Genomic DNA, 13,208 nt, shown 5'->3' on the forward strand with positions numbered 1-13,208 from the left:
TATGTATGTATATGTATACATACATATATGTATGTATATATGTATGTATACATATATACATACATATATATATATACACACATATGTATACATATACATATATATGTATATGTATATGTATATGTATATGTATGTACATATATATACATATATATGCATATACATATACATATACATATATATGTATATGTATACATATGTGTGTGTATATATATATATATATATGTGTGTGTGTGTGTGTGTATATGTATGTATATATACATATATATGTATATATACATACATATACATATATATGTATGTATATATACATATGTGTGTGTGTGTATATACATATATCTATGTATACACACACACACACACACACACACACACACACACACACACACACATGTATGTATATATATGTATATATATAGTGTGTTCTGTTGATTTATGGTGTGGAACTTAGCAAAGTCGGCAATGATTTCTACTTTGATCTTTGCAAGTGTATGCTTTTAACATTTTCCTTCAAGCTTCAGTGCCTTTACAAAAAATGCATTTTGATTTGATTTTGAAGTCTTCCTTTTGCCAAAAAAGGTTATGTTTTGTTGAATGTTTTTTATTGTTGTTCAGTAATTTTTCTTGCTTGCTTTGTATTGCTCCAAGCACTTGAGATGGATAAAAAGTTGTGAGAAAACGAATCAACATCACACATACCCCATGCAAGGAAACTATTTGTACTTAGGAAGTTGTCCCCTTTAGGATCTGGTTAGCATGCTACAGAACTCAAATGCAAATTACCAGTGTATAATCAATAACAAATTCAGCAGGATTCCTTGCAGTTGCCTCCTTCGGTTTTATAGTTCTATTTCTAATTCGGCGTTAGATATGAATCTATCGTATACATATGTTGTCATTTTTGTGGTTCATATCGTTAAGTGCCATTAAATTTCAAACAGATACTAACTTCAACATGCGATAAAACCATAAGCCCTTGGGATGCAATTAAAATAAACAGACATGTTGGTTAAATTGCTTAATGTGGGTCTATTGTATGGGCATTTGAAGGTTAATAACCTGACGAACATACATTGATAACACCCAATGACAATGAAGTTTCAATTACTCACCAAGGTAATTAACTAGAATGAAACAAGTAGTTGAGCTACGCTCCACCTACAAATATACAACCCATTGTAATGAGAACATAAAGATGGTTGAATTGTTGAGATCCATTTGTTCAAGTGGACAATAAACAATAGGCCATTTTACTTGAACAAATCTATGCAGCTCTGGCAATATCCAGAGATTACACCATAAATATACAACGGAACAACATTTTGTTATTATTGTGGACCAAAACCAAGGCTTTCTCACAATTATTTGAACTCAACTATGACTATGTCTTAACACATATTCAGTGGTAATTATATGATTAATGCCTATAATTGTGACATGGATGCCTGTCAGAGAAAACAAACAAAATGAAAGTTCGGCATGAAGATGTTGATCTAGGCAAGTACGCTTGATTTTTGTTTAAGAATTTTACCAATTTGTTGATTTCATCCATGATTCCAATAGGGCTTTTTCTCGGAACATCATTGTGTTACTATTGGGGGCCAAAAACATTCTCTAGATCTTTGCCTTTGCGTCTATATATATGTTTCTACATCTGTATATAGATAATATATGTCTGTGTGCATCTACATTAATATGTATGCATATTCATAGATGTTCACTTCTTTTAATGTATATATCCAATTGCTTTCTTCTGACGGCTCTACAGAAGAAAAAAAATCGCTATGTCTACCGTGTCTGGCTCTTGTGTTGGCTCGGAATGGCCTCCTGCAAAAACTTTGATGAGATTATTTGTTCATCTATTTTCCCATATTCATTTGATTTACAATCCTATACTGTCTATTTATTCTCCTTATTTTGGAAAGAATTTTCGTCCATCAATGCAAGTAAATACACAAATAGGGATGCACATTGCTTAGTATGTGGTTGTCACCGTATGTATGAATCCCACTATTCCACTTTTAGACTATGCATGGGCACACATACATTCATACATTCATCTATGTTCTTCTATGCATGCATAGATATGTATATTGCCCTTTTGTGCAAATTTATAGAATTGCGATTAAAACAAAAAACAAAAAAACTTGACATACACATGTCGATTCATACACATATACATTGTCTTCTATTTGTACTTATATTTGTTCTGTTGTCCTTATAGAATATGCAACCACAAATACAACTGACCTCACATGCAATCCTGTCCATCAATGTTGGGGATGATGTCCCGTCTCCAATACTTCAGCTTTTGTCTTTTGAAAAATTGACAAGCAGTGAAGATGAGAGTGTCCGATATAGGATTGTTTTGTCTGATGGCACACACATGCAATTGTTGATCCTGCCGCCAAATTATGGTGACCTATTGCATTCAAAGACATTAAAGATAGGTTATGTACTATCGTTGACAACTTATGCTTGTAGAAATATTTGGAACTCAAGGTAGGGTGTTTTATATGATCTCAGAGTTTGATGTTGCCTTTTAAAATGTTCCTTTGCACACTATGTTGATTCTTAAACATATTATTTTGCCAGTTTCACAGGGTTATCATAATATTCAACCTTGCTGTCAAATTTATAAATTCACCATTGTTTGGAAAACCTAGATACCTATTTAAAGAACACATCCAAGAGTTCCCTTAAATTTGGAATACACGTGTCGCCTGTCCAATGCGAAGCCTCTAATAATATCAGCCCCATAAAAGCCTTGAACCCCTTTCAAAATAAATGGTCAATAAAAGGCTGTGTCACAAACAAGAGGAAGATGCATCACTATAGTACACCAAAATCCTCTAGGCAAGTATTTAGCTTTGACATTATAGATGCTGAAGGTACCAAAATTAGAATAACTTGCTTTGGTGATATAGCAGAGATGCATTATCATAGGGTTGAAACAGGAGCATATTATTGTCTACCAAAAGGTATCGTTAGGGAGGCCAAGACAAAATGGAATAAACTTAACAGTAATCTTGAGATTACTTTGGACCACAATTCAATATTGAAGCGTTGTGATGCAACTGTTGATGGTAAAGAAAATGCTTCACGTTTCACACCAATCAATGACATTACGTATTGCAGCAACAATACTTTAGTTGATATTATTGGTGTTGTGGTTCATGTTGGAGAACCGTCAATAATTTACAGAAAAGATGGAACCACAGTAAAAAAGAGGATTGTGAAAATAAAAGACATGTCAACTTTTAGTATCGATGTTAACTTATGGGGGGCAACACAGGAAGGGTTAGGTGAAGATTTGAAGAGTATGCATGCAGCCCAAACAGTTGTGGTCCTTGCAGTCAGTAATGCTCATGTTGGTTATTTCAATGGAAAGGTGATCAACACAACCGCAACAACCACTTTGAATATAAACCCTTCTACCCCAAAAGCAAATGCCCTTATGTCGAGAGGAAACATCCCAACTGACCTTTTGTCACTCTCTTGTGTTGTTGGTCAGCTTAACTCACCATAAAGTAGAATGGCAATCGCGTCCATTTTAGAACGTATGAGTGTTCTCTCTAAAACAGTAGAAACTACTATTAGGAATGTTGTGAGATTCATAAAAATTGGTTCTTTTTGCTATCCAGCCCGCCCTTTGCAATTTAACGACAAAGAGTGTAAAAAAAATGCATCCAATAAAATGATGATGTGTGGTTTTGTTCTAGATGCCAAACTCATGTGCCAGAATGCAATTACAAATACTTATTGCAGATCATGCTTCAAGACCATACAGGCTCTCTCTAGGCTACTGCCTTTGATGAAGTTGGCATAAATCTGCTGAACATATCTGCCAAGGACCTTTACATGTTGCAGTACGATTTGACTACAGACAGAACCCCTGAAACTATTCTCAAAGATGTAGTCTTATGCTCCTTCGTTTTCACACTCTCTATTACAACAGACATGTACAATTCATAGACAAGGCTCAAAGCAACAATCACCAAAGCAATGATTGTTGATTTCCAGGTTGAATGTGCTCTTTTGCTTGCAGACATTGCTCAGATGAGTGCAGCTACAGAAATCCAGACCAATTAGATAGTCATGCTACTCATATGCCTTTTGATCTTTGGTGTATTGATAGTTGGCCAGTGGTTTTCCCCTTCCTTTAACAAACAGAACTAAATTGTTGAAAGTGGTTTATATCATCACTATGCAACCTTGCACTTTTCTTGGTTGTGCAAAACTTTCAGATTTTGTATTTACTTTTGTTCTACTCCAGATTTTGTTTATGCAGACATCAACACAATACTATAGATTTGTGCCTATGCATGCATATATACTTATATGTATTATTGTCAATTATCGATCTAAACACATATAACTACTTGTTGTGTGGCTGCCTACAAACTCTTATGTGTATTTAACTGTGCTTGATTTTGTCTATGTCTTTCTATACATAATTTTACCAATCTCTTTCTTTGAATTCATATATACTTGTATGTGTGTTGTGCTTGATTTTGGCTGTCTTTCCATACAAAAAATTACTTGTGCCTTTCTTTCAAGTCATATATACTTATATGTGTGCTTTTGTCCTATTCTGACACTTTGTGTATTTGCAGAAAATCAATATGCATTTGTATGGTTGCACCTTTGTAATACTAAAAAAACCATGCTACCTATTATGCTCTTTGCCAAGCATGACATTTCCTTTCCTTATGTTGATGTATGGAACTGCAATTTACTTTTCCCATCACAAACATAGGCATCTATACACATCTATCTTCCCTTTCTAATGGTATCCTTGAATATGTCTATGTGTACAAAATTTTAAATATATAATCATATACCAGATCTTGTTTATGCCTATGTCAACACAGTACTATAGATTTGTGTCTTTGCATGCATATATACTTGTATGTTTTATTGTCAATTAGCCACCTAAACACAAATAACTACCTACTGTGTGGCTGCCTACAAACTCTTATGTATATTTAACTATGATTGATTTTCTCTATGTCTTTCTATACACAATTTTACCAATCTCTTTCTTTGAAGTCATATATACTTATATGTGTGCTACGCTTGATTTTGTCTATTTCTTTTTGTACACAATTTTACCTTTGTCTTTCTTTGAAGTCATAAATACTTATATGTGTATTGTTGTCCTATTTTGCCTCTTTGTGTATTTACAGAAAATCAATATGCCTTTGTATGGCTGCACCTTAATTATACTAAAAAAAACCCATGCTACCTACTATGCTCTTCACTAAGCACCACATTTTATTTCCTTGTATTGTTGTATAGAATTGCAATTTACTTTAATCCAATGTAACTATATATATGGATCTGTATATCTGTGCGTTTATTTTTTCATGTGAATGTTTACAAACATATATACTACTATGTATGCTTCTAGAGTATTTGTTCACTGCCCATACACAGCAAAAAAGGGAACTATATTTCTCACCTTCTCCTATAAAAAAACAAGTCACAAATACAAAATTGTTGCCTGTCCTGGTTCTTTAAATTTTATATTCGCCACCTTAACCAAAAAAAAATCCTAAGATATTGACAACGGTGGAATAATGTGTGTGTGTGTGTGTGTGTTTGTGTGTTTGTTCCTATATGTGTGTGCACATACATACACACTACATACACACTACATGCATACATACATACATACATACATACATACATACAAGTATATATATATATATATATATATATAGACCAATAGTACTTCTTCAACATTGTGCATTTGGTCAAGATGAACAATTCGCTTGCCTTGAGTTCAATTATAAAAAATCAGTGTTTGCTCCAATCAGTGGTGGAGGGTGGAGAACCATTCACAGGGTATTGGGGTTCTACCGTTTGGAGCTATTCTCTGCAAACATGAAAAACAAAACATATGTGTATAGCTATATACATATATGGGTATCTGTTTGTGTATTTTTTTGTGTCTATGTGCATGTGTGTGTAAACATACATACACACATCCATACACACACACACACATATTGACAAAACAATAATAGTAATTCTTCAGCCTTCTGCATCTGGCCGAGATGCACAGTTTCTTTGCAATCAGTGCAATTTCAAACAATAACAACAATGCTACCATGTGTGTGTGTGTGTATATATATATATCCACATATCCCAATAGCTATATACATATATATGTTTAAGTGTGTGTCTGTGTATGTCTGCCTAAGTTTAGGTGCCTCTGTATGTATATATATGTCTACATACATATATATATATATATATATATATATGTGTGTGTGTGTGTGTGTGTGTGTGTGTTACAAAGTTCCATACTGCCTCATATTCATTTATGTATCTAGCTTATTGCATAAACATACAAATGCATGTATGCACTTACGAATATATCTTGCTTTCATTCTATGTACTGCTATAAATGTATGTATACACCTCTAATATAGTGCTTCTTAATTCTCCATTCAAAAACTAATACACTCTACCTATTCAAAAACTATGCAATACTAATGCAGGTTGCCGCATAAGACTTCAATATAAAGAAAGCTAAAAGAAGTCAACAAAATCGTCGTTATTACACAAAATACAAGGAATAAATTTTGAAAAAATGCCAGTTGGCACGACTCCACTCACAAATGCTCTCCCCTTTACAAACACCATGTACACCCATTATGATAAAAGAGCCATTGACAGTTATATCAAATGAAAGTGCTGCTATGCAACATGTAATGCCCAACATTACTTCAGCCAAATTGAATGAAACTTCCTTGTTTTCTATGAAAAGGCATAAAACAGATCCAACACAAACAACTCACTCTATCTACCAACATAGAATATTGCAGAATGCAAATCCATAGCAATCTACGATAGATTTTTTTTCTACTGTAGAATACATTCAATCATTGAAATCCTTCCACAATCACATTGATTCATTGTCAATACTTCAAACATGTAGTGTTTGTAAAGAAAGCTATATTGGAATGCTCATTCGCAAATGCCACCCTCAAATGCTTTGCTGAAAAAGGTGTTCATCGGTTCTCTTTAACTAATAACTTAGACCCAAGTGAACAACTACTTGTCTTAAAGAAGCTTACCCAAGTAGAGGAGATGTTTATTGCTCGAGTATCTCCTATTTTGCAAGTCACTCATGCAAGAGGTGGCCAGTACAAATACTTTGGTCACACTATAAGTTTCCTACAATACATCTCTGAAATTGCGAAGACTTTGCCGCGGAAATTGCAAGATTTGGAAGTCCTCATTATTCGAAGAAGCAATATTCAAGGCACCAAATATGACTGCTATGTAAATAAATTCCATGTTATGGATGCATTGACTTATAAAATCCAACATGACCAGTACTACAAGGAAGTTATCATAGATTTTGATGCTTTGAACTTACTTCCTGATGTTGCAACATATGTATCAAGTATGATGCATATGTTAGAAGACAATGAAGATGAAACGAGTGTTCCTCCACCAGCAGATAGTTCCGCCACTTGCGATAACTATCCAACAAAAATTTCATCTTCCTTCATACCAACAATGCTAGCTGCAGCTCGTGAACTAGAAGCCATTAAAGCCATGTTGCAGCTACATGATACCGAAGATAATGTTTTGCCTTGGCCTCAAATAGACTCCTTGCCGATAAATGAATATAACATTGAAGGTTTGTTGAGCATGGCATTCCCTTCGCTCTTCCCGACTGGTGTTGCCCTTCCATTGCAGCTGCATATCAAACATGTTCACTTGCATGAGTATGTGCTCCACTTAATAAGGTACTTTGACCAAAGATTTGGGCAACATGTTAGGTTTCACTATTACATATACAATTTAATTATGCGGCACCGTTCCCAACAATCTGTAGCTGTCTTTATTAGAACTAATAGAGAGGATGACTTCCCCAACAATTTGCATGCGCTACGTGAACACCTGCAGAACACACCTGATGACCAGTTGCCGAAGCAATTGTTGTGCCTTGGCACAACCCTTAGAGGCACCCGAGCATATTTGAATAAATCTCGAAAAGACCTCACTACAATTATCTCCCAATTGGGAACACCAACCCTTTTTTTCACATTGAGTTCAGCTGATACTAAATGGCCTGACCTCCATAGCCTCTTCCATGGAAATAATGGTCAGAACATACAACCCACAAGAAAAGAGCTTGTACAAAACGTGGTCCGCAATCCACACATAAAATCCTTGTACTTGCACAATAGATTTACAATATTTCAAGAAGAAATTATTCAAAAATTGTTCAAAACAAAAGATCATTGGTATAGATATGAATGGCAACATCACAGGTTAGGGAATATTCATAGTTTTCTATGGCTTCCTGGTGCACCAAATATGGACATCATTGATTGGACAAATGACGATGAAGTCCATATGGCAAAAACTTTCTTTGACACATATGTATCTTCTTGGAACCCTCGCAGCATAGTTGACCAAACTAATACACTTTGCTACACTGCAATGGATGATCCATGCTTAGCTGATACAACAAAGATTTTCTCAATGCCCCCTGTAGTGGATTACAAGACATTACTAAATACTTTGCAAAGACACACAAAATGCACAGAAAATACATGTCTTAGGAAAAAAGGCCATTCATTACAATGTCGTTACAAAGCTCTGTGGCCTGAACAAGACAGATCTACATTAACCCTTGATAGTGACAAAAATCCATGCTATACAACTGCAAGGAATGATGATCGCTTGAATATTCAAAACCCTTGCATGCTTTCAATATGGCGTGCTAATATGGATTGCCAGCCTGTAACTTCAAGAAAAGTCGTGCTGCAATACATTTCAAAGTATGCTTCAAAATTCAAAAAAAATCGGAATCTTATACTGAAATATTGAAAACTATTGTAAATGCAAGTGAATCTGAAGATATTGTCTTGTCTACATACCAAAAATTTATGATGTGCATAATAGCATACCGTGATATCAATGCACAAGAGACTTGTCACATGCTACAAAAATTGCCACTCATTAGCTATAGCCGACAATTTATATCTCTTAATGTTAGTAAAAAAGAACTGCATTGTATCACAAAATCAAATCATGAAACAAACCTATCAACAAGTTATATCCATGCTTACATGCAATGCCCTTCTGAATTGAATACAACAACTCTCCTACAATCTGCACAGGACTTTTCATATGTTCCACAATGTAAAAAAACAAAATGGCAACTTAGAGAGAAAAAAGCTATTGTAAATGTATATCCGCACTTCTTGGAACCTCCCATTGAAAATAGTGACGAGTTTGAGATTTTCTGTTGGTCTCAACTATTACTGTACAAACCGTTCTGTGACATACTAGCAGAAATAGGGACTTCTAAAGATCAAGTTATAGCCATTTGGAAAGAATTCAGTTCAAACGGCTACGTTCGATTGTAGATGCCCAAGTCATGCATGCCCTTCCACCTCAAGATGTAGATGATAGTGACACTAATGATTGTCAACATCAAGAAGAATCAAATCTATATGAGTGGGAATTCCTATCATAGATGGGAGCCACAAATCAGTTTGCCAAAAATGAATTGCAAATGTTAGGGCGACGTGACTATGATATTAGCTACTCATGGCCCACCAATATTGCAAATGAGAAATTGGAGTCTAATGCTACCCAATTCATATCTACAAGTAAATCACAATTTCACCCCCCCTACGATCCAAGTCCCAGCCATAGACAATGAGAAATTCCATCTCTCCTCTCAACAAAAAATTGCACTTGACATAATTCTACAACATCATCCTAAACAAGTTGGAACAATACCTCTCAAAATGATTGTTCAAGGAACGACAGGCACTGGGAAATCATTCATAATACATTGCATCAGACAAAATTTGAATGTCTCTACAGCCATTCAGGAAAATCCATTGTTGGTTCTTGCTCCTACAGGTGTTGCTGCATATAATATTCAAGGAACAACTCTTCATGCAGGCCTTCGAATCCCTATTAAAGAAATGCATCCTTTGACAAGTCAAGCATTGTTCACATCCCAAGAGCATTTTAGGCATGTTAAATATATTCTAATAGATGAAATAAGATTCTTAGGCCCAAAATTACTACTGAAGATTGACAACCGACTACGAAAAGCATTCCCTAATAAACAACATGAAAGATTTGGTGGCCTCTCCATAATCCTCATAGGTGATCTTGGACAACTCCCTCCCGTAATGGACAAACCAGTTTATGCTTCACACTCTACAACACTGATTTTATGGCATTCGTTTAAAATAGTTGTAACATTGCATATTGTTTTCCGCCATCAAGGTGTCTCTATTAAACAACAACACTTCAGAAGTCTACTCCAGAACATAAGAGATGCACAACCTAACAAACATGACTGGCAGTTCTTAATGAACCAAACAAATACAAATCTCATTGTTCAACAACAAAAGGAATTCAACTCATCAATCCATTTGTTTGCAACAAATGAATCAGCAAGATTGCACAACAAAAGAATGTTGAAAGAATTAAATTTTCCCATTGCTCTAAGCCTTGCACATATTGCGCAACCGACTAATACTGATTATGATAATGATGAACAACTTCCATTAGAGCTACTATTATGTGTCAATCAACAAGTGATGTTGTTAGCTAACTTGTGGACTGAAGTCGGCCTTGTAAATGGCTCCATTGGCCTTGTTAAAAAAATTATCTATGAAAATAATACTAGACCACCAGACTTGCCAAGATTTGTTATTGTACAGTTCCAAAATTATAAAGGCCCTCCATGGGATACATTGCATCCAAATGACATACCCATTACTCCAATTACCCGAGGCAGGCGTACACAAATTCCATTGACAATGGCTTGGGCCATAACTATTCACAAATCTCAGGGACTTACATTGGATAAAGCTACAATAGACATAGGCAACAGTGAAAAGAAAGGCCTAACATTTACAACTATCTCAAGGATCAAAACAATTGATGGTATACGCATTCATTCGCCTTTCTCTTTTGAAAGGTATGCAAAAATGCAAAAAAGTGTTTTTCCCACCATAAGAAAGAAAGAAGAAGCTCGCTTGTAACAACTCTCTGCCAAGACAACTATGTCACCACATTGCAATCTACAACTATGACATGCTTGCTGGCTTATTTTCCACTTTGAGTTGCCCACCATCATGCAATTGCCATTCAACAACAACCATTCTTGCTTATCCACTGCTATTGCACAAGTAAATACATTCAAATACTAATATATCTCAATTTGCACTTCACAGTTCTTTCTTTCTTGAATATTCAATTTCAATCATTTTTTACTTTCACACAGTTACTTATTTGTACTCCACTAACTTTCAAGCACTTGGCAAGTTGCCTTGCCCACATTCCAGTTATGGATTCTACCCAGTGGACTTCCATTGCAGAGGTAAAATAAATCACATTTCTTATAACTGATATTAAACGCTTCCAAGCTTATCTTTCCATTCTTAATTTCCTCATTTCTTTATACAATGTATGTTCTTACCTCTTTCCATCAGTTTTATTCAATCAACTTGTTTACTTCTATGGTATAGATTCATCTTCACTATTTACTATACTCCAATGTTTGGGTTCTTGCAGTTAACTCATTCACATGCTCCTAAAAGTTAATTAATATTGTTTCCATATTCCACGTCCTTCATTTTTTTGCTAGCATTTATAGTTCACTCAAATTCACTTCTTTGACAAGGTTGCTTCCCACTGACAGCTACTTATTCGGTTACATTAATTCCTAAAAAATAATGTAAGCATCTCCATCACTTTGTTGCCTTCTCTATTTTATTGCATTCTCCTTATTACATACTTATTTTTCTATGCACATTTCACTTTCCCATCACCACCACTGATTAGTTCTTTTTCCCCCTCTTTGCAGGTTCCCGCATCTCCAACTTCACCAGTTCCCACATCTCGAAAACATTGTTCTACCCATAATGAATTCCTCGATGTCAATCCTCCACGATGATGGCAAGCCAACATCTCTGCATGTTCATTCCTCTACAGATAGTAAGTAATCCATCGCCAAAATTTTTAAGTTTAGTTTACTTCTTAAATGCTTTTTATTTGTTACACTTCTTGTTTTTGCTTGTAATACAAATTACTATTGTATGGTTAACTACGTTGTGCCTGTTTCAATCTGTAGACTATTCAAAACAATACGTTACATACCCTTTTTGAAATCTGAACCATCTTCCATATTGTTGTATGTTACCACAGGTGATCACTACTCATTGTTTATTCATATTTAACTGCAATTATGCTTAGAATGCCTAAATTTATTTTGTTTTTAATTTATGTTGTTGCAGCCCTTAATATTTTTGTCTCTATTCCTTCTTTAACAATTCTATCCATCCTAGTTCGACTTCAGTCTAGGTTAAATTTTGTTCTTCTTTTACTATAAATTCATGAATGCCTACAATATCCACCCATATTTCCCTCTCTACTTGGCTTTCAAAAACCATGTGATTATCTTTAAACATGTCTCTCAGTACAGGCGTTCCTCATTCACTACAAATTATTTATAGTTGATAGGCCTCATTGCCAACCAATGGGTAACACACAAGGTATTCAGCTACCATATTCCTTTTTATTGTCAAATTACATACAAGGTTAAAAATGATTTCTTCATTTCTTTGTTTCCTAAATACTTTACATCTCTCTTCCGTTCCTATGACATTTTCAAGTTCTTGCAGGTAACCGTTTCCAATTAAATCTACAAATAAACATTTCTTTGAACCGAATGACTTCCCACATTTTCAGACACACCCACATTCACGGGTGCTATGCTACTTTGTGTTTTCCCTCCATCCCTTTAGCTGTTACAACATTTCCCTCCTTCCCACATTGTGTCTAATTCCTCATTTGTACTTCTTATTTGCAGATACACAGCTTCAACAAAAGCACATGGTGGAGCTCATTACAACAAATGATTTTTCTTTCCGCGTTTCTCCAAAACTCGTCATTTTTAACATATGTTATACAATCTCCCATTACTAATCATTTCATCGCTTCCCATTCTTCCATGCTTTTCTTCCCACTTGAACTGATTCACATTTTGGAACATTTCCTTCCTATCGGCTTCCCGTTGCACACACTAAAGAACGTGCAACTACTAGTATATATATATATATTTTTTGATATCATCCCACTTTTACTTTCATGTGAGGGTAATTGTGCTGAATAATATTCTATATTGATTTTGATTCACTTATTAA

At 34.9% G+C, this 13,208-nt stretch overlaps 2 protein-coding genes across 2 annotated transcripts; both read left to right on the top strand.

Moving 5' to 3' along the window:
* Positions 1-2,932: 2,932 nt before the first annotated feature.
* On the top strand, positions 2,933-8,859 carry LOC131876622 (uncharacterized). The gene is made up of 2 exons (XM_059222062.1): positions 2,933-3,374; positions 6,950-8,859. The coding sequence occupies exons 1-2, from the start codon at positions 2,933-2,935 to the stop codon at positions 8,857-8,859; spliced, it is 2,352 nt and encodes a 783-aa protein (XP_059078045.1).
* A 929-nt stretch (positions 8,860-9,788) lies between these two features.
* Positions 9,789-11,045, top strand: LOC131876623 (ATP-dependent DNA helicase PIF1-like). The gene has a single exon (XM_059222063.1). The coding sequence runs from the start codon at positions 9,789-9,791 to the stop codon at positions 11,043-11,045; it is 1,257 nt and encodes a 418-aa protein (XP_059078046.1).
* The last annotated feature ends 2,163 nt before the right edge of the window (positions 11,046-13,208 follow it).

The sequence above is a fragment of the Cryptomeria japonica genome, chromosome 6 (assembly GCF_030272615.1).
Source record: "Cryptomeria japonica chromosome 6, Sugi_1.0, whole genome shotgun sequence".
Classification (NCBI taxonomy): domain Eukaryota; kingdom Viridiplantae; phylum Streptophyta; class Pinopsida; order Cupressales; family Cupressaceae; genus Cryptomeria; species Cryptomeria japonica.